This window comes from Leiobunum rupestre, chromosome 1 (genome assembly GCF_980474605.1).
Source record: "Leiobunum rupestre chromosome 1, qqLeiRupe1.1.hap1, whole genome shotgun sequence".
Lineage (NCBI taxonomy): Eukaryota > Metazoa > Arthropoda > Arachnida > Opiliones > Sclerosomatidae > Leiobunum > Leiobunum rupestre.
Genome location: NC_143384.1, coordinates 87,708,670 through 87,732,120, shown reverse-complemented (window position 1 = coordinate 87,732,120; position 23,451 = coordinate 87,708,670). Strand labels below are relative to the sequence as shown.

Here is a 23,451-nt window from a genome sequence, read left to right as displayed (position 1 = left end):
TTCGATTATTCAAAAATAATTGTATTGGTATAAAAATGAAAGGGTAATGATTTAATTAATTTAAATAGGAAGTTCGCTTTAATGATTTTGCATGTATAGTTCGTGTGAAGGTTAAAATAGATAATAAATTTAAAAATCTCTAGTCAAATGGAAATAATGGTGTAGGCTTTGACGACGTGCTAAGAACGCTAGGCCTAAGCTCATCCGCTAATATTGCGCACGTGTTTATTATTTGAATAGAAATCGTTCCAATACTTGACACTACGGCGCTACAAGCGGCGCTGCCGTATAAGCATCAAGCGCGAGATTTGGTTTCGAGTCCTGTAATTATTTGTCCAAGGTTCAAAACCCTTAAATAATCTTTGGATATATTTGCGAAAACTTTATTTTAAAAAATACCGCCTGTTCTATTCAGATGACAATTACTCTAATCATATTAGCCAGACAATAATGCAGACGACAGCGTATATCAGAAAAACTTCATATCCAATAGATATTCAACAGACTGCAAATTAGCGTGTATTTCATATTTTTCGATAAAGCAAGAAACATGACGTCGATATGGTATTAGAACAAAACTACAAGGTTAAGTTAAAAAGCCTTAAGGATCGATTCTAATGCTTAATATTTCACCTACTTATTCGTTGTGATATAGTTATTATACCATAGCCTCCTTTATTTATCAATGATTACAGAGACTATATAAATAAGATTATTAAATAAAAGCTATTTCACTCCATAATCGTAAGTTCATCAATTTCTTGAGATCGAAATTCTTCGGTTACACTCAGAAATATTTGAAATTTCATTCTTATGTTACCTGGTAATTTACAAACTAGATCTATTAATTAAAAATAACATAATGGAAGACCATAAGTAAACAATTTTATATATAATATTTGCTTTAAATAGCTTGCTAGACTATCCCCTCCAAAAACAAATTCTAACGACGCCACTGATTATCGCGTAAGTGTATCAATAAAAATATTCTTTATATTTTTCATCCTTTGTCAAATTTAAATTAGGATAATTGGAGTCCAGGAAATTGGGCTTTAGATGTCGAACTAATATTTTATTTGGGCTGACTTGTGCGTGAATCGTTCGAATACTAACTCAAACTAGGATCACGATTTTCCAAACGCATGAGCACCCGCCCCGAGACCCTAGGAATGGTACCTCCCCCCCCCCCCTCCAACTACCTTCTGCCGCCACTGACCAAATTCGTTTTATTTTCAGTGGGCACTGTGCGCGAGACCTAACCTAAGAAGATTTAGGGTTTAAAATATTTCACGTAGAAAATCTTATAATTTGTAATTTGCGAGTACAATATTTTACTTGGAATTTGTGTTTAAAATATTTTACTTGGAATTTGTGTTTAAAATATTTTACTTGGAATTTGTGTTTAAAATATTTTACTTGGAATTTGTGTTTAAAATATTATACTTGGAATTTGTGTTTAAAATATTATACTTGGAATTTGTGTTTAAAATATTTTACTTGGAATTTGTGTTTAAAATATTTTACTTGGAGTTTGTGTTTAAAATATTTTACTTGGAATTTGTGTTTAAAATATTTTACTTGGAGTTTGTGTTTAAAATATTTTACTTGGAATTTGTAAAAAAAAATTTACTTGGAATTTGTGAAAACAATATTTTACTTGGAATTTGTGAAAACAAAATTTTAATTGGAATGTGTGTATACATTTATTAATTATTTGCGAATACAATATTTTATTTAGAATTTGTGAATAAAATATTTAATCGAAATTTGTGAAAACAATATTTTACTTGCAATTTGTGCTTAAAATTTTCAGATCCTGTTCCCGAGAAATTTTAAGCACAAATTGCAAGTAAAATTTCTCGGGAACAGGATCTGAAAATTCTTTAGTTGGACCAGAACCCTGGATAAAGTGCTTCGAACAAACATAATGGTGGCGACTGGGAATTTAAAACAATGGTGTATAACTTTCTAAAGATTAAATTACCAGACTGTCACCGAGAAGATTACATAATATTAATATTAAAATACCCAAAAGCTACGTCACTGTTTTTTTGGGATTCTGGTTTTCGGAGTGCCATCTCCCCTCTAGTTCCCAAACCATTGACCGGACCCGCACGCTCATTTTATCTCTAGATTTACAATTCGATTTCTTTATTTCAACATGTAATCATTGAACATTCAACTGCCCCGCCATCTCGTGAGTCGAAAAATTAATAACCATAATTTTCGGTCTCCAAAATAGGTCCCTCCATCTGTTTACCAAAACCTGAACTATTCTCTCTGCGGCGGGGATACTTTTAAATAATACAACAATAATCGTAACTCATCTTAAGTTAAGTGCCGAAAAATATATCTCAAATAATCTAATTAGTCTTTCTCGACTGCTAGCTTTATTGTTTTCAAGCCTTTATTAACGAACTAAACTGAAAACTAAAAACAAAGAATATTAGAGATGAAGTAATTGTATATAATACAATATTAATAATTTAGATGGCGTTTAATATTCTATATTAATTATGTCGAAAACATTGAATACCGATTTTCCCAGAGCCAACGTTTACCAAAATATGATTGTCTTTCAGATTTTGGGGAAAAAAAAAAATCTGGCATCACGAAATATATCGCAATAGTTGGTATTTTCCAAAATTATATAACGCGCGCAGGTGTATTTCGAAATTCAACCGTAAACGGGACATATTTGAAATTCGTGCTTGTATCTTTCCGCCAAATGTACTAGATATTTTGCCTTTCTTGACCCGCAACTGAGTATATTAATATATACTACGGGTTTAGTTTATATTTATTTAAGTAAGTTAGTAGGTCTTGCCTTGCCGGGAGTAGTGGCATACTCCTGTAATACCAAGCGTCTGGGAGGCAGAGTTTGTGGATGGCCGTGTGAGGACGACTACCAATCCGATTTTGACAAGGTAGGTTTTTTTTCCGGTGGAGTAGGAGAGGGTTCCGGGTTAACTCCTACCCTTCGGCGTACCCTGGACCGCCTTATCCATAAGACAGCGGAGTCAAAGTTCCTAAAGCCTACGATTCCAAATAAAAAAGGCCTACGAAGGTCCGAAAAGACGGAAAAAGAGATTTTTGCCAAAGCCCTACTGAAGCATTAAAATGGCCCTGGATGTACCCTATTTTCATAAAACGAAACGAACGAATAATGCATACATGCATTTAAATATATTCAAAAACTATGTTTTAGAAGATTATATTGTTTGTATTGGTATTAACAGAAAACGCAACAACGCAAATAATTTTTTATTCTTTATTGTAAATTTTCACACACACAGGTAATTATGTCAAATGAGATAGCACACAAAAAATACGTGTACCGAACATTCTACTCGTAACATACAATGGAAAGGAATAAAATAATATTTTTTTAGGAATCGGCAATATGCCTAGCCGCGGCTTTTTTCAATTCTTGGGCATCGTGTTGCTTCGCGAAAGTTAGCAAGTCCAGGGCGTTATCGTCGTTTATTTGACCAATCAAGGTTTGCTCGCTGATTCGCTTCAGGCCTTGGATCCCTTGCATTTCTCCGATCTGAAACATTTTGCGAGCGGTGTCGCCGAGACCGGTCGGTGGTGTGCCCAAATAAATGTACTTGAGCAACGACTTCAACTCCCGCCCATTCATGTCCTGACTGAAGTCCACTAGGCCTTCCTCGTTCTCCTTCAGGGGGTGTTGAAACATGGCTTTGAAGTAGGGAGATCTGACGGAGAGAATGCACTTGTGGGCGTCGAACACTTGACCATCCGAGGCCTTCAACTTGACATCGGGACATATATTCTCCTCGTAGACCATCTTCACTATCTCTTCTCCTAAATTCGACGAGATATTTCCAACAGATTCCGTCTGAATTCTAACTGTCGAAACCGGCGTTTTCAATTCTAAGTGAGCTCTGACGTTGCATTCCAAAGTGAGATTTCCGCTTGGCAACCATGTATGCGCATTTTTTTGAAGAACTTGACGACTGATAAATGTTTTCCACCCACGACTGTTTTCAAAATCGGTGAAAATGAAATATTCGGAGGCCGCGGTGAACTGGGTCTTCGCTTTGTTGTTACGCGCGTCAATCAGTGATATATCGAAACTCACCTTCGTATTCTTCGCGTCTTCTGGAAATTTATCTATTTTTAGAAATGCGCCGACATTTTCCTTGTTTTCTTCAGTCTCACCCCGCGGATAGATTTTCAGAGAAAATTCCACCCCGAAATCTGTTCCCTTGGTACAAGTGAAAGGTGGACTGCGAAGGGAACTCCCAATCTTCACTGGATAATCGAAAAAGTTATCGATCGTCCAAACCGCTCTAAAATGATTCGCTTCATTCGTTGTGTGAAAAAAGCATCCATGTTCGATGTTGGAAGCCATATTGATCAGATTCCCGGAACTAGGAAACGGTTAGGAGGCATTAATAAAATGGAAGTACGCGAAAAATTTATGAACTCTAGTCTACGGTCAGATTACAAAATGGCACAGAAAACCTTCCGTTTATTCAACGCTTTTTCTTGTCCCCCCCCCCTTCTTAACAGCTCGTTTACAGTATTGCAATGAATGATAAAATACGCGAATAAGTAGATTAGTCCATAATAAAAAGGGGATAAAAAAGCTTAACCCTAAACAAATTTGAAGCAATTCAAAAACTTACAAATAACTCATACGGTCTTTGAGCAAACATAATAATAATCAACTGGGCTAATACCCAAGGCACAACCTTAGGCCAAAGTCATCTAACGACTTATAATGCCTTTAAAAACTTATAAAGACGCGAACCATATAGATCTTGGAGTAAAAAACTAAATTTAATAAATTAAATAAAATATCCAGAAATTCCAACGGTAGACCGTTTTCGTCCTATTTGGGACTCTTCAGTACCATGTGGGAAATCTGGCTTGCGACTACTACACCTGTTGCAAACGTATGTCAATAAAACTTCTGTGGTCGAATCCTCAGACCCTTTGCCTAAACATGAAAATTTTCGAAACGCGTTGCGTAGCAACGGAAAGCCGAATAGGTTTAGGGTGATGGAGAATATAATATACGAAATGTTAAGTAAAAAGGAACCACCTATGGACTGCATTGCAATGGATGATAAAATACGCGAATAAGTAGATTAGTCCATAATAAAACGTGGATAATAATAATAATCAGCTAGGCTAATACCCAAGGCACCAAATTAGGCTCAAATCATTTAGCGACTTATAATGCATTTTAACAGGAGGCCGGGTTACAATGCGTAGGAGGGTGGCGGCAAGCCCTGCATGTCACGTGAGCCAACAGCTCCCTACACTCACTATTACCGTTAACCTCTACAAGTTTTTATGGAAGGGGAAACCGAAGAGCTCGGTGGAAAACCCCTTAAACCAGTGGGGAGATAACTTGCACACTCTACGCAGAAGGAGTTGTTCCGAGTTTTCAACCAGTGCCACAAGCTGTGATCGAACCCGGCTCCTCTTTCTGCGAGGCGAAAGTGCTAACCGCTCCGCCACCCCACTTAAAAAGGCTTAACCCTAAACAAATAATATTGCATAGAGACGAAAATATTTTATGTTAACAGTTTTTTTTTTGTTTAAACATATTTCTTATCTCTTCGTCCAAAATTACTTTAAGAGATAAGAATATTTCCGCTATATAAAGCCCAAAAATTATTTTATTTAGTACCGTCGGTCTAGAGTCAGTCAGTGTTGCCGTTTGCTATGTAACTTTATTTTTATATTGAAATAGCCGGGAAGCCCAGTAAGTAAATGTTATTCAAGAGTAATCCGACCGCAACCAAATACATTGCGTTAATAGAAATGTTTCTCATTATCTTCAAATTGCATTACATAAACGGGGTAGAATAAATGAAAGCAAATAAATAATTAGGTTGCATATTTTTATCACGCTTGAACCCGGCCATGTTTAAAGGCATTAAATGTTGCTAGCCTAATTGATTATTGTTAAAAAAAAGTAAAAGTTGAGTAAAATTTTCAAAGAAAATGGTTGTAAATCCCCGCAAATTATAAGCTCTCTTAATGCTAAACATTTCTAATGAATATCTTTTTATAAGCATTTTCCCGATTACTAAGGCAAACTTTTAAAACTTAATTGACCGAGTGAAAACATTGGTTTCGGGAAATAAAACCCACGTAATTGACGTTTGACAGTTAATTGTCATGTCAAATTCTACTCTAATTACAGGGATGGCTGGCTTAAACCACACTGGTTTAAACCAAGGTTTAAATGATGAGTTTGTAATACAAAAATTTTAAGTTTTAACTCTTTACATTAAAAATAAACCTCTTTAGTGATGCATAATTACCTATACCCTAAGTAAAACAAACCATTAAACATATTAATTTAATTGTTAGTTACCTATAAACAGTTAGACCTCGCTAGTGAATTTAGAGATTCACTCTCACTCTTCTTGAAGTGTTTTGCCTCGTGTATGATTCCAAGAAAGTGCCCCTAGCCATCAAATACAAATTTTGGTTCTAGAAGAACTATATTCCCAACTCAACGATACCATGGATGAAGGAACATGGCCTGTAATACATACAGCCATAAGGATTGTAATCTTAATAGGAAATTTGGAAGACTGGTTACACTAGCGCCACCTACCCGCCAGCGCACCGTACTACAAAAATAAATACGAATATTATTTTTACTTCCGGCGGTATCCGCGGGATAGACTTTTAAAAATGGAGGGATTTAGTAAATCGACGAAGTGGAATAAACAACATTGCGCAGTCCACAACTGTAGAAATTCGAGGGTTAATAACCCTGATCTTTCATTTTTTCGTTTTCCTAAGGATTCTTTAAGGTAAATATTACTGTTTACGGTTTTAAATCATGTATTATGCACTTTATAGAAATATATCAGCTAAGCCTTTGTCACTATAATTATTTACATGTAACCTTGGATTAATAATAAGCTGGGGTCGTTTTATGTTCGAGTCACTTTGAACCACATTCTTTTTTCGATATCAATATGAGGTTAGCTTAGAATCTGTTTCAATATAATTTTCCTAGATTGATGTAAATATTTTTAAAGGAACAAACTGTTGCAAAATGCTGAACCTTCAATTTTTAATCTTGAGCCTGAAATTGACCTGTTTGAGGATGTTGATCAGTTGATTACCTTCCACTTGCTCATAAAAATTTTTTAACTAATGTTGCTGGGTACATGGGGAAAAAAATGATTGAGATGCATCCAAATTGTGAAAACTGTAAAATATCAATGGTGAAAGAAACCACTAAAATGGAAAGTGACAACGAGATGCTTCTCATTTTAAGGGCTTATGTTAATGATTCTGAGAAAGAATGTGGAAATCTAAAAATGCCAACTACAGAATTTGCAGATGCAATCATGAAATTTGATAGATATTTTGAGCAGCTCTTTAATAGAACAGTGTACAAAACAAACTTGATGGCAAAACTGGACTATAAACTAAAAGAAATCCCAATGCCAAATTTAATGTGTGAAGAGACCAAAACAAAAGCCCGACATTTTTTTTATAAAATGCTCCATTCATCGTTCACTCGTTTCATATAATGAAGAGCACGCTGCAACAAAAGCTGCTATGAGAAAAAATGACTGCAAGTCTGACAGTAACGAGAGAAGGAATAGAAAACTGGCTAAAGTTTTACATTTGTAAGCAGTGGTATTAGTTTCTATTTAAAAACCACACAGTATTTTGAATTTTCAAATGTTTAAATTTATCATTCTTGTATTACATATTTTTAAGAATATAAATATTTCTATTAATTAAATTTTGCTTTCTAACATATAATTTAATAATCAGCTAGGCTAATACCCAAGGCACCACCTTAGGCCTAAGTCACCAAGCGACTTTTAAAGCCATTAATTCAGGTACTAATTAAAGTTTCCAGTAATTATAATCATATAACAAAGCATTTCTTAATCTATGATATAATGCAGCTCTAGGTAAATTTAAGGATATTTGGATTCTGAAATTGGAACACCAAGGCTTAGTTGTATTAGTTGAATAAAACTAGTAAAAACCATTTAACAACGAAATTAGTAATAATTACATTAAAAGATGTTTAGGGAAACTATGAAATGTAATTCTAAGTAATTATTAATCGAATTTTTACGATTCCGAAGGAATTATTTCTTTTGAGCGATTCGTAAATCCCTCCATTTTAAAAACTCCGTCAGACGCCAGATCCGCCATGAAAAAAAAAATAATATTCGTATTTATTTTTGTAGTACGGTGCGCTGGCGGGTAGGTGGCGCTAGTGTAACCAGTCTTCCAAATTTCCTATTAAGATGCCAATCCTTATGGCTGTATGTATTACAGGCCATGTTCCTTCATCCATGACGATACCACCGTCAATTCGGCGAAATCATTTTTCCCAAATCATATTTGTACGATGCAGTAGAACCCACGAAATTCAACTAATTACATATAGTGGGACACACGTAACTAACCAACAAAGACCATATCAATAATAATCAGCTAGGCTAATACCCAAGGCACCAAATTAGGCTCAAGTCATTTAGCGACTTATAATGCCTTTTAACAGGAGGCCGGGTTACAATGCGTAATAGCTGGCGCTAACTTTATCTTAAAACTACTATGTTCCTAACGTATTTAACGAAAAAAGTTAGATTTTAATAATCAAAATGAGGTTATAAAAATATCAAATATACAAACAATAAAAAGTAAAATAAATATGTTTCGGAACTTATTTTCAATAACAATACTAGTATAAGTAGAGTTTTATTGAACACTGAAGTAGATTTTGGCTTTTATGAAAATCGTTGTAAAATGAGTTCTATTGTATGTTCCCGAATAACGAAACTGGTCCACCAGACGGTTGACGAGGTATAACGCGACAAAATTAGGACTATCGGAATAGTTTTCGTGATTTTGCCGTTAATGTCAATTTCACTAATTGACGTATTAATACAAAAACATTTTAGGGGAATAGTAATCCACTAGACTAATACCCTTAGACTTAAGTCATTAAGCGACTTCTAATGCATTGATACAGGAGGCCGGGTTACAATGCGTAGGAGGGTGGCGGCAAGCCCTGCATGCCACGCGAGCCAACAGCTCCCTACACTAACTATTACCGTTAACCTCAACAAGTTTTTATGGAAGGGGAAACCAAAGTTAATTTTAAAATCTCACATTTTTGTTACATACGTTAGAAACATAGTAGTTTTATGATATAGCTAGTGTTTTGTTGGTTAATTACATCTACGACACTTTATAATATTGGTTTCATTACTGTCTCGTAAAAAATATTTTGGGCGAAATAATTTTGGCGAATTGACGGTGGCTTGTAGTGCAGACATACCTATGTGTGTAGAGCCTGCACCATCTACAAGTTTCCCTACACGTTTTCGAGCTATTTCATGGCGCTGGCTTAACCTGTCTAATAAAAACTAGTTCTTAATTAGGCATTTTCATCAACGCACGAAAATGACATTCGCGTTTACGTAATTTTGATTTTTTACTGAATTTTTTTTATTATTAGGACGAAATACAATATTTTACGCGGAGTGTGCTTTAAAGCCCAGTTCACATTATACAATTAATTGTAAGCAAGAAAATTGTAAAGTGTGAACAGTCAAATTGTAACAATTGTTCCCACTTTTTCTGTTCACACTATACAATTTTCGTGCTTACAATTATTTGGATACATTTAAGTGGACCGATTAATTGTATAGTGTGAACTGGGCTTAAGATTCAACAAGAGAAAATTTGAAGGGTATTTAACAATTTTAGGTTACCTAGTATAGAAATAGGCAATATAATTTTTTTGGGAACACTGTTTGTAACGGGTCACTCGCTCTACTTTTTCTTTGAAATTCTGTCGCTGAATTTAGCTGTCTTCGATTGTTATCGCGCTTAGTCACGAGAATCGAAACAATATGGCTTCGAATATAGAACACGGATATTTCGTTCGCACAACGAACCAAGCGAATCATTTTAGATTAGTTTGGACGATTGAGAATTTTCTCGATTATCCGGCGAAGATCGGGAGTAGCATTGGCAGTCCGCCGTTCACTTGTACCTCGGGCACATACAACGGGGTGGAATGCCAATTGGATATCTATCCGCTGGGTAACACAGGAGAAAACAAGGACTTTGTCGGCGTATACGTAAAAGTCTATAAGTTACCAGAAGATGTGAACGAAATAAAGGTGAGTTTTGATATATCACTGATTGACTCGCGTAACAAGAAAGCGTATACCGCCTCTTCTCGGGCCTCGCAAAATTTACTTTTCAATGATGTAAAAAGAGGCCGTGGTTGGAAGGAATTCATCAGTCGAGAAGAACTTCGAATGAATGCGCATGCATGGTTGCCGGGCGGTCATCTCACTTTGGAATGCAACGTCACAGCTCACTTCGAATTAGATTTCCCGGTTTCAACAGTCAGAATTGAGACTCAAACTGGCAGAAGAATATCGGCGGATACAGCAGCGGAAGTATTGAAGATGGTCTACGAGGAGAAGATCTGCCCAGACGTCCGGTTGAAGGCCTCGGATGGCCGTTGGTTTGACGCCAACAAGTGCATTCTTTCTGCCAGATCTCCGTATTTTAAGGCCATGTTCCAACACCCGATGAAGGAGAATCAGGAGGGCCTGGTTGACCTCAGTAATGACTTGAATGGACCAGAGGTGGAGGCGTTGCTCCATTACATTTACTTGGACACTCCACCGGAAAATATCGGCGACACCGCCACCAAAATGTTTCTGATTGGAGAAATGCACGGGATCCAAGGCCTGAAGCGGATCAGTGAGCAAACCTTGATTGGTCAACTCAACAACGACAACGCCCTGGACATGCTGTTGTTTGCAAATCAATACGGCGCCAAAGAATTGAAAATAGGCGCGGCTAGACGTATGGCCGACTTGGACCAATAAAATATCTGTGTTTTTGGTTTGAATTTCATTTATTTTCATTGTTTTTTAATTTCATTATTTTTGTAGCTAATTAGTAGGCTATTGATTGTATTTTGAATCGGATGGTAATAAAATTTGAAGTGCACTGTGTCACTCCTTTGGATAAACATTGAATTTGATAAACTTTAGTATGGTTAAGTGTAATATTTTTGTATTTTATGAAAAGTAACTAATTGGCGATTAGCCTGAGCCTGCTCAGTTGAACAGAAGGAAAATAAAATCATCGGGCGTGAGCCCTCGCTCAATTGACCAACCAAGTGAGAAAATTCTGAACATTCATTTTTGGAAGTTGCTCACAATATTTGCCCACCTCTGTTAATTGTACGCTCTTTCACGTTTTCAGTTTCGATGTTACGTTGCTCAACGAAGGCATCTTATTGGCTATAAGAGTCATTGATCAACGGTATAGTGAGGTCACCAAACCACGAATTTACACGAATCTTAAATTCACAGTCAATAAACACTATTGATTGATAGATAAATATATAGTTCTACTTATAAAAATGCAAAAACACAATATTAAGAAAATTTCCCATAATTTTTCTAAATTATTTATATACATTGGAAATTTAGTTAACCTTTTGCTTACACTGAGGTAAGCTCAGTAAAACGCCTTTTTGCAAAATTGGCCATGCCCAGAAAATCTGTACAATCAGATTTTACGTCACCTGGGTAACGGTTCCACTAAAAATTTTTTATTATTAAAATAATATCTTCTCCATTGATCCTACCGACATCTAGTGGCCCAGCACTTCAAATACTGCAGTTTTCCTAAAATAACGTCGAAAAAGACCTACACAGAAGTGTACAATCCTATCAATGTGTACTATTCGCGACCTAAGTCAGTCTAGGTGGCTCCACGTTCTTCCACGGATATAGCATCTACTATTGTCAAATTGGAGACATGCGTAACTCTGGGCGTCGTAATAACTATGTGTTACCATGAAGGTAACACACAAATGTGTAAAATATTTTCTAGCTTCTATTTCATACATACATAACCGCCTAATACGCGTCGTTGCATTCCATAAAAAGTCCTTCGCCTTGGTTTCCACTAGCGCGCGTAACTTCAACTTTGGGACGTACAAACGTTTTGACGCGCGTAAAGAAAAATGCATTATGACGCACGCTAGGGTAAACGAAGCTTTACGTTACTAGCTACCAAACGCTAACAACGTCTGCTAATGCGCTACCCATCTAGTTTTAGACTGCAACCAAGAGAGGCCGTACCAATATCTTTAGGTCGCGAACGAAATAGTAAACCTAAACTAATGAAGACAAGCTGGAAATATATCTCTCTTTGCTGGCAGTTCAACAATTTTAACAATATAAAATTAAGCCCTAATACAGGCTTAAGACACACATACGTTTCAAACCTTACAAGCTCCTTTGCCTGAAAGGCAGTGTTTAGTAGCGGTTTGACTCGGGACTTAAACAAGATGTAACGTTTTGCACCCCCTTGGTGTTATGAGCAGTGGTGCAGTCGGGCCAGGGCGCGGCCCCGGTGCTTTTTTTTCGTTTTCCCAGGGCGCACTGCCTCTTTATTTCATCTTGCTAGGGGGCACCTTGCTTCTATTTCGTAAATCATTGACACTGCGACCTGCATACTAGTTCGTATAAAATGTGTGTTTATTCATAATATTGATTTTTAGTACCTTTTATCCATTTAATATTTAATCTTCGCGTTTCCTACTTTACTGGAAGCCTTCATATCAACCCCGTCACTCTAGTGTGTTTAAGCACGGCTAACTCTGATCTCGCGATATATAATATTTTTAGACAACCAACGAGCCAGCCCTCTACCGCATAAATTTCATTCCCCCAAAACCGGTTTTTTCATCACCTTCCCCATAGACTGTAAGGTAATGGCGGTCGATTGGGAAGGCGCGTTAAAGAGCCTATAGTGGCAAACCCATTCGTTGAAGTTTCTATGTTAAGCTACGAGCAAAATATATCTGTATGAGTTGAGCGCCCCTAGCGGTATATTATTTTTAGAATAGTTTTTGCAATGAAGTCGATATAAAAAACTATATGAGTTTAGCGCCACGCTAGTTAAAGCAGGAAAATCCTTGCTCACGGAATTACGACGAATGCGTTGACTGCTATAGCACGAGATCAAAGTTGGCCGTGTTTTAAGCGTCCGGTTACCATAACAGTAACAGTTGTTTCTAATTTCAATTGTTATATTTAGAAAACACGATTATGGTTTTTTGGCATAGAAATCTCGTATTTAGAATGCTGCAGTCTATGGCTGGGCCTGTCGCCTGTTCGTGAGGGGTCGTTCAGCCACTGAGAGGCGATAGAGCGACTACGCTACGCCTGACGCGTCATCTCTCGGCGGATAAATATGAAAGCAGACGATGCTTTCGATAGCCAAGATCGGGAAATTCTCATGGGTTTTTTCGATTTTGAGATCCTAATCGTTTTGGAAAAATAAAGCAATTATAACTGTAAATATACCAAGTTTATTATTTTTTTAAATATATATAAATAAGGAACATTTGGAGCCATTGGGAAGAATATACAGGGTGTTTCCAAAGCTTATGCAAAAATTTTAAGGAGTTGTAGGGGGTTAGTTGAGAAGTATGACTGTTTTTTCCCATTTCCCTACGATGAGTTAAAAGAGCACCAGGGAGCTTCAAAGTGTGGCCTACTAGTCCCTGAAAGTAGGCTGAAAATATATAACTATTTGCAAATCTACAAATCGTTTATTAAGTGGTAGGTGGCTTTGTCTTCAATTAGGAATTTTTAGGGAATTGTTCAATTTTTAATCTCGCGGTTGGCCTAAGCTGGTAGTATATCTGGAAGATAAAAGAATACTTTCAAGAAAAAATTTTAAAATGAAGTTGGAGCTACTATCCAATCAATGTTTTCTCTTTCAACCGAATAATTTCATTTTTCCAACCCAATTGGCTAAAAAATTTGAAAGACCCATTCAATTTAAAATTTAATTAAAATTCGCACATTTGAGCTACTTTCCGTCGAATGGGACTAAAAATTTAATTAAAATTCGCACATTTGAGCTACTTTCCGTCGAATGGGACTAAAAATTTAATTAAAATTCGCACATTTGAGCTACTTTCCGTCGAATGGGACTAAAAATTTAATTAAAATTCGCACATTTGAGCTACTTTCCGTCGAATGGGACTAAAAATTTAATTAAAATTCGCACATTTGAGCTACTTTCCGTCGAATGGGACTAAAAATTTAATTAAAATTCGCACATTTGAGCTACTTTCCGTCGAATGGGACTAAAAATTTAATTAAAATTCGCACATTTGAGCTATTTTCCGTCGAATGGGACTAAAAATTTAATTAAAATTCGCACATTTGAGCTACTTTCCGTCGAATGGGACTAAAAATTTAATTAAAATTCGCACATTTGAGCTACTTTCCGTCGAATGGGACTAAAAATTTAATTAAAATTCGCACATTTGAGCTACTTTCCGTCGAATGGGACTAAAAATTTAATTAAAATTCGCACATTTGAGCTACTTTCCGTCGAATGGGACTAAAAATTTAATTAAAATTCGCACATTTGAGCTACTTTCCGTCGAATGGGACTAAAAATTTAATTAAAATTCGCACATTTGAGCTACTTTCCGTCGAATGGGACTAAAAATTTAATTAAAATTCGCACATTTGAGCTATTTTCCGTCGAATGGGACTAAAAATTTAATTAAAATTCGCACATTTGAGCTACTTTCCGTCGAATGGGACTAAAAATTTAATTAAAATTCGCACATTTGAGCTACTTTCCGTCGAATGGGACTAAAAATTTAATTAAAATTCGCACATTTGAGCTACTTTCCGTCGAATGGGACTAAAAATTTAATTAAAATTCGCACATTTGAGCTACTTTCCGTCGAATGGGACTAAAAATTTAATTAAAATTCGCACATTTGAGCTACTTTCCGTCGAATGGGACTAAAAATTTAATTAAAATTCGCACATTTGAGCTACTTTCCGTCGAATGGGACTAAAAATTTAATTAAAATTCGCAAATTTGAGCTACTTTCCGTCGAATGGGACGAACGCAAAATCGCCGTCGGCCGAATGGGACTGAAGCATCCAATCGCGATCCCAATAATTTCTTATCGCCGGTGCAATACAGTCTACTGGAGGGCCTATAGGGACCTAATGATAGGCTTATGTTCTCAATTGTAGTACTTAAACGTTTTTGTAATGGTTTCAAAATATTAGTCGTTTTTAAATATTTAAATATCACTTTTAAATTCCAACTAACTGTACTTTAATCAAGCCTGTTGAAATAAACCTCTAAAATTTTAAAAAGGTGTTATAAATATATCAAAAATACAAATCAAGAGGAAATAATAAGAGATGGCGCTACCGTATGGTTATCCACATTGTCCTTCGGAGTCCAGACGTAAGAGACAAATCGTTTTATATATCTTCATTGAAAGTTTAAAATGAACTATTTCGAAAGAGATGGCGCCTGTTTCTAAATATTCAATTAGTACTAAATTGACAATAGCACATACATTTTTCCCTTTTATATTTTATAAATATACCGTGAATTAATTTCAATCGGGGATGATAAGGGCATTATTTGTCGATGATAAGGGTGTCGTAAATTAGGCTCTAAATATGTCCAAGCAGGGAAACCGAGATTCCGGGGGCTGACAATGGGTGTAAAATCAAGGAGGACCCATTAAGGGACAAATATGATTTCGAAATATAATTTAAAATATCGATATTTTGAGCGTAAATCTAACGAAAGTTTCTTATCAGCGCTGAAACTTGAAATAAAGAAAATTACTATTGGAAATAAAGCGCAGGGCCAGACTGACTAGTAGCTGGCCCCACCGGCTATGCAATCGCGCTGGCCCCATTTTCCATTAATGCCAAATTTTTCCTCTTCGGCCCCAATTTGAGTTGGCCCCGATCTGACCGGCGATCGCCGGTTAGCCACCCGGGCCAGTCCAGGCCTGATAAAGCGTATACTATAAGATTAGGTCTAAAAAGTCACGGGGGAAATTTGTTTGTACTAAATTGTAAAGAAAGAGATGAAAAATCTAAATGTATGCAATTTACCAATTTAGTAAATAAATTTTAGAATGATTGTTAATTGTTTAAGTATTAATTGTTAAAATGCATTGAAGGTGTCATATCATAGGGTTCCAGTTCCATTGGAAATAACCCTTTACGCACACTAAGGCTGAATGTAATTAGAAGACGGGATTACCTGTATAAATCGTAGAAAAATATTTGTGTTTGCTCGAAATATTTGAAAGAATCAGATTTCTTATCTTCGCGAGATAATGGCTGTACCTTCTAATTTTTCTTGGAATGCAATCGAAGCTGAAACAAGTATACTAAACAAACAAACCCAAGGTCATACAAACGAACCAATTCAACCAGATGAGATATTGTGTAATATTAGGGCCATTTTAACTGGAGATATAGCCAAGTGGCAATATCTTCAATTTAACATAGCTTGGAAATGGTTTATGCCAATGAAGTGGAAGAAGGGTAGTTAATCTACAACAAGCTCTAGAAAAGATTACGAGAAAGAAAAAGGGCTTAAGAAAACTGAACTGCTCTTACATGAAGTGGTGTTCGTACGGGGTCAAAATTAAGTCGAGGTCAGGATCGGGGTTAAGCTATCCCCGAAAAAAATAAGTCGGGGTCGGTGTCGAGGGTTTTCGGGGTCGGGGTGGGGGGAAAATGTCGGGGTTTTTCGGGGTCCCCGTACGAACACTATCATGAAGAAGTAAAGAAGAGTGAGCTGTTAGAAAAAAAATAAAACCAAGTCTCAATAATATTAAGGACGCCATTACTATTTATACAGGCCTTCCAAATGACAACAGGGTCATGGCTCTCTATGAATTTCTGGATCCCGGTGAGTATGGTGAGAAGATGGTAAATTGGAAAAGTGCAAATGTCAACGATCGCGATATTTCAAAGTAGTTCAAACTAGACCTCTAGTTGGTCGACCATGTGTTTTAAAGCTTCTTGATCAATTCTTTATGGTGCTTACGCTTTTGAGAATTGGTTTGTTTGTTCAAAACCTTGCTGACCGTTTTGGTATTTCGAAGATTTCTGTGAGTTAGGCAAATCAGTAATTAAGTCCGAAGAAAGATTTTCACTAGTTTTATAATCGAAAACTTACTCCAGTTATGAATCAAGTAATACGTACAAAAGTTTGATACGCATCTGCCCAAATGGATATGTTACATTTGAACACCGGCTCTATAGCGGATAAGGAGATAACACAGAGAAGTCTATTTCTATAGTTAGACCTCAGCAGCCAAGACATTATTCAGGACATGTTAAGAGAAATTAATTTAATATTCAATCATAGACGAAGAAGGGGTTCACCCGTTCTTCGTCTATGATTCAATATACCACCATTTCTAAAAGACAATGAGCAATTTTCAAAAGAAGAATTGGAAGAAACGCTGACGATCGCTGCTTTGAGGAAACATGTAGAACGTAGAATTCCCTGTACTAATTAGTCAAGCACCTGTATTAAATCAGCTTTGGACTGTAGCTGCTATATTGACTAATTTCCAAAATCCAATAATTAAAAAGAACAACAATAATAATTTGAGTTCAAATGAATTTCCTGAGCGGAACTTCTCTAATTTTGATGAACTAAAATGGCCAATAGAAGAGTTGAATTTATCATTGATTATTAAAACAATCATAGGTGATTATGTACAATGTCACTAGTTTAAAGAAGTATATAATAAATTTATTTTGAAACATTTAAGGTTATTGAGTGTTAGCAGAAGTATATAAATGAAACAAGAAGTGTACTACTTAGCTTAATTATTAGCCTTCCCCGTGCATTCCATGAAATTTTGGAAGCAGACGTTAGGCAGACGACGATAAAAATAGAGGTCACCAATGATAAAAGATTTTAGAAAAAGTAGTGTTCCTAGGTCAGTAAACACGTATAATGTCGTCACCCGGTTTTTAAAAAATTTGTAATAATTTTAAAAGTTGCGTTACTTAATTTTAATCACGATTTATATTTTAAAGGTTTTTATTGTTACTGTGTTTTATTTTGAATTGAATTTAACCCGGTTTTTAATTCGAAGTAATCTCTAAGCCTTGGTGGTACCGTGGTAGTTTATAACCGGTTGAAACTAGTTGTTAGTTATCATGAAAATTACGTCATAATTAATTCTGCCATTAAGACTTGACGATTTAAAATGCCACGTAAAAACAGTCCAGCACAAATAACCGTTACATACCTTTTTCCAAGTTCTTACATATCTCCAAGGCCTACTACGACTTTTCTAAATTCCGGGGTCTGCTAAAAAAAAATCATCCATCGACCAATCACCTTTCGTCGAGGATTTTTTTTTGGCTCATCGCCACTACTTTTCTTATGTACCTCGTAAATTGGCTGATGAAGTCATGTGATCGTTGTAGCCGCGTTACCGAACTATTTCCATCAGCGCGAAAGGGGGAAGGCAAATGAAATTTCATGGCTCACGAAAATTCTAAGTAGTACACTTCTTGTTACATTTATATACTTCTGGTGTTAGAAACAATATTTTCCAAAAAAAAGTTTAAATTTTAATAAAACGAAGTAACGGGACATTTATTGTTTAGTTACATCAATAACGAGAATATATTTTATAAAAATTCTAACATATACATTGCTTTTCTTTTTAATCGGTAAGATAGGTTCAAGTCACGACATCTATTTAAGGTCGGCGTTCAGACTCTTAATAGTTCCAAAGATAAGACTTATTGAGTGTTCAAGTGGTCCAAAATGTTTTGTCGCCATACCGACTTTAAAAGCGGCCAACAACGTACTTACGCGTAATTCTCTAAAAAATGTTTAAGACTTTTAGAGTCGGCAAGTGGTCCAAAATGTTAGGTCACCATACCGACTTTAATAGCGACCGAAACCGTACATACGAGGAATTATCTCAAAAACGTTTAGGACTTTTACAGTCGGTATTTGGACCAGGACCCAAAAGCGACATTTCGACCAAAGGCCGACCCTAAATCGACTCTTTGTGCTACAGGGGTAAATCAAAACCAAAATAACTTAAAACTAAATTAAAACCGAACTAACTTAATACTAAATTAAAATTGAGAAATAATATAATATAATATAATATTAAATTCAGTTTGCGCGTGCGATTATGTACGGTTTTTTAAAACTATTAAATATAAGCCGAGCCTTAAGTGTTATTGAAAATTTTGATTTAACAAGTTTAACTTCAGAATTTCTCACAAAACTAAAATTTCTGCCAATTTTCAGACGTACGATACTTTGATTTTCTAGACCTGGCAACGCTGTAACTAGTGATTTTAGGTTCAACAAAAAGAGTATCAAGAAATAAATCTAGTCGCAAAAAAAAACTTTCGGCTGCCTCATGGCACAACCTAGTAACGCCCATTTGGAATATTCTGAGTTAGTAGTAAATTCCAGTACATAGGTGAATGGTTCTCCTACTGGATAAATTTCCATTCGTCAAAACAATTAGTGTATGAGTTACGGGTGGTATTCAAGAGTCATTTAGACTAGAAGTTAGGGGGAGGGTTGACTATGCTGACGATGACGTCACGTGATTACTTATTACGCCTAGAAATACCACTTATGTTACCATAAGAAATAAAAATACTCAAAATTAGGAAACTGAAAATCTCAAATTTCATAAAATGGTGTTTACATTGTTTACTAGGTTTGACACGGGATAGTCGAAATTGTACCTGTAAAACAGTTCACCAAGTTTACTCATTAGTAGAGCTCAATTAGAGATTCACCAATATTGCTCACTATTAAGCAGTTGATTATAGAGAGGTTAATAAAATGGCTGGAAAACATGTAGAGGGAACTTGAAAAGGGTGCAGGCTGTACGCACAAAGGTACGTCTAATATCCTTTAAGTTCCCCCGTTCACGTTTTCGGGTGTAGGCTTAACCTCTCTATTGAAGATTGCGATTAAAAAAAAATCATCCCGTCCACCGCCATCCTACTACATTCGTTCGGTACTTCCCAATTTATTAATGCTTACTTTGATTTGTAGTACATATCTAAGATAAGTTAAAAGGAACCACCTTTGGACTGCATTGTAAAGGATGATACAATTAGCGAATAAGTAGATTAGTCCATTAGGAAAAGGGATAAAAAAGCTAAACCCTAAACAAATGTGAAAAAATTAAAAAAGTTACAAATAACTCGTTGGAATTTCAGGTTTTTGTATTTAATTTAATTTAGTTTTTCACTCGAAGATCTATTTGGTCCGAGTTTCGCGTATTTATGTTTGCTCAAAGACCAATTGGTACAAGCTATTTGTAAGTTTAAAAAAAATTGTTTAGGGTTTAGCTTTTTCAGTGCCGTAATTAGGCATTGGCGGGGTGTTACAACAAGCTAGTAATCGAGTGCTTTCTACGACATAACCCAAAGGTGGAAACTGTACAGATTACCTGTGCAGGTCTGCAGATAACTGCAACCTGCACAGGTTAGGTCAACTCGGATCACGTTAGTGTTAGTAGATGCCTATTATTAGCCCATTGTTAATACTCATATTTATTTAAAGAGTCTGGCAAAGCTAGCAGACGACACTGGCAACAACATTGGCATATAGATAAGACCAAATATAATTTATACTCGTACCCTAGATTCGAATACTGAGAGCTTTCCCATTGACGGTTTTGTTACGAAGCGTTTACCCTTTTCCGGCACGTGACCTTCGATCACGCGCTGCCGCGTTATATAGCACGGCAGCGCGTGATCGAAGTTGGCCGTGGTTGCGGTAAGGCGCAAACCATGGAGCGATTTTTTTCTGAGTTCCGGCGGGAAGTGGGTAAACGCTATTGGCAACGCGCGAGAGAGTGATTTCGAATCTAGGGTACGAGTTTAAATTATCTTTGATAAGACAGTATTATTTGATCTTTTTCCTTTTTTTATTATAAATAAACAGTTTTAAAAATTATTTCAGTTAGTATTTATTGTAAGAGCTAGAACCCATTATAAAATAAAGAATAAACGAACATGGTGTCAGATATTATAAGCCTAACTTTAAAAAGAGAGATCTGAGTCTTCACTCTTCAGGCTTGTTTTTTCCATGTCACACACTTCCAAAACAGAAGTCTCCAACCAAGACGACGTCTCCTCTGACGATTCTCAAAGCATAGGAAGTTCCTCAAAGATCATGGTCAGTTTCAAACCACCTTTACCCTTAAGTCTGAAAGGTGCAGCGTTTTTATACGAAAATCTTAAATGATAAATTAATCTAACAACGTATCGTATCGGTTGGGATAACGAGTACGGTTTGGAAATTATTTCTAACCCTTGCTCAAAGATATTAATTCACTAAGGCGGGGAAAGATGGCGACACAATGCGAGTCGTGGTCTTATCGTGGGGTGAATTTTGGTATTGTGCAATATATTTTTAATTTTTTTAGTGCCTCCACAAGTAGAAGGGAAGTTTTAGTAGAAAAACTCGGAATAACTCTTAAGGGTCATTGTGAAACAAACATAGATAAAATAAACAAAACCGTTCAGAGCAAACGTGTTTCTCTTAATTAAACTTCAAAGATGTTAAGAGGTCTTACAAACACCTTTTAAACAATGCGTGATGAAGACATAGATTCCGTGATAGATTATGGGAGACAAACAACTGATGCAATGGGTATTGAACATAATTTTCCGTATAGAACGAGGAAAAAGACAAAGGTTTTGAGCTCTGACTTGACAAAAGACGATGGTTACTTTTTCACACCAGAACAAAACTTAAGAAAGAAATCAACGCTGTTTATAATAGATTGATGATGGAAATGACGGAACGATATGAAACATTTGCATTCATCTCATCCGATTTTATTTTTTTATCCGGAAAATCCTTAAAAAATGAATCTGTAAGTTTCCTCAAAAAATGTGCTGCCAATTTTGGTATTAAATATTCAAAGGATATAAATGCTGAGGAATTATTAACGGAAATTTAATGTTTAAAAGCACAAGCTACGGAAATATTTGAAGATCTAGATGCAGCTACCGAAATGGACTTGTTAAGATATATTACCAAATATTCACTTAAAGACGCTTATCCAAATATTCATATGGCGCTCAGGATATTCTTGACCTTACCAGTTACCATATCGTCGTGCGCGCCGTTTTAGTAAACTAAAACTAAAAAGATTTATCTCCGATTTAGTATGGGTCAAGAACGACTGACTAAACTTGCAATTCTTTCAATTGAACAGAAGATAGCCGAAAATTTAGACTTCGATGATATAATAAATGACTTTGCCTCGTTAAAAGGAAGAAAAGTTCTGTTATAAGCGTTTTATTTAAAAAGAAATTCGATGTAATATTAAAACAGAATTACACTTATTTCGGTCTTCAATCGGTTTATATTCTTCCTATAGTAAAATTGATATTGTTATTTGACTTGCGCAATTTCATATTACAGACACTTTATGATGCATTTAGGAAAACATTAGAAGTATTTGATGGCTATTATGCCTAATATTTATATCTATTACCGGCGTAGAGACAAATCGTTTTTACACTTGACAAAGAATCTTGTAATATTCCAAACGTTGTGTCGACGCCGTTAATGGGCAGGCCCGAACTTACGTCGTTAGTACAAAAAGTCGCACCCCCGGTTATATCTTAATATAATTTATAAATAATAAATAAAGGGGCACCATCAGGGGCGCACAGCCTTATCCGCCCATAAGGGCACACCGGGCAGCTGCTGGTCAAGGACCTCGGGGGTCGAAATGGCCCTTGGCTACAGAGAGGGCGCCAAGTCTTCAATTTGCCAAGGGCACCAGAACACCTAGTTACGGCTCTGAGCTTTTTTTATCACTTTTCATTATTGACTAATCTACTTATTCGCTAATTTAATATCGAAGATAGCCTACATTACTTGAGTGGATTCCAAGTAGAGAAACGTTGTCGGTGGAAGAAAATTGGCGGGAGGGAAGTACTTTTCCAAAGACAACAATCTTTCCACCTTCGTGGAGGAGTGGTTAGCATTTCCGCCTCGCAGCAAAAGGAGCCGGGTTCGATCCCAACTTGAGCATTGGGTGATTACTCGAAACCACTCCATCTGCGTTAGGTTATCAAGTTATCTCCCCACTGGTTTAAGGGGTTTATCCACAAGTTCTTCGGTTTCCCCTTTCTATAAAAACTTGTTCAGGTTAACGGTAATAGTAAGTGTCGGGAGCTGTCAGCTCGCATGGCATCCAGGGCTTGCCCTCACCCTCCTACGCATTGTAACCCGACCACCTGATATAAGGGCATAAAAAGTCGCTAGCTAGCTTGGGCTTGATGTGGTGCCTAGCTGATTACAGTTGCGTCACTAGGGTGTATTAGGTGGTGCTCTAGCCTCCTGAAATATTTCTGATGCGCCACATAAAATTTCCGAAAAGTGCCTCCTAAAATTTCTGATTTTTCCAAATCACTTGGCGAAAAGTGTCCTTGATTTTTGTGGAAAAATGATTCCTAGAAAAAGGTCATCAAAAACCCATTGACGTCGCCCCATCTCCCTCAATGAGACGCCCCTGACCAGGGCTAATGGCTT

At 36.3% G+C, this 23,451-nt stretch overlaps 2 protein-coding genes across 2 annotated transcripts; one reads left to right on the top strand and one right to left on the bottom strand.

The window, feature by feature from the left end:
• Window positions 1-3,356: 3,356 nt before the first annotated feature.
• LOC149968700 (speckle-type POZ protein-like) lies at window positions 3,357-6,507 on the bottom strand. The gene is made up of 2 exons (XM_090173256.1): window positions 6,397-6,507; window positions 3,357-4,407 (listed from the first exon to the last, which is right to left on the bottom strand). Exon 2 carries the CDS (start codon window positions 4,376-4,378, stop codon window positions 3,389-3,391), a length of 990 nt encoding a protein of 329 aa, XP_090029382.1. The 5' UTR covers window positions 4,379-4,407; window positions 6,397-6,507; the 3' UTR covers window positions 3,357-3,388.
• A 3,386-nt stretch (window positions 6,508-9,893) lies between these two features.
• On the top strand, window positions 9,894-10,889 carry LOC149968699 (speckle-type POZ protein-like). Its single transcript, XM_090168634.1, has one exon. It carries the CDS (start codon window positions 9,894-9,896, stop codon window positions 10,887-10,889), a length of 996 nt encoding a protein of 331 aa, XP_090024760.1.
• Window positions 10,890-23,451: the final 12,562 nt, after the last annotated feature.

Bases quoted from the DNA above. Each gene is read 5' to 3' on its own strand.
- LOC149968700 (XM_090173256.1), bottom strand. From the start codon at position 4,378: ATGGCTTCCAACATCGAACATGGATGCTTTTTTCACACAACGAATGAA.
- LOC149968699 (XM_090168634.1), top strand. From the start codon at position 9,894: ATGGCTTCGAATATAGAACACGGATATTTCGTTCGCACAACGAACCAA.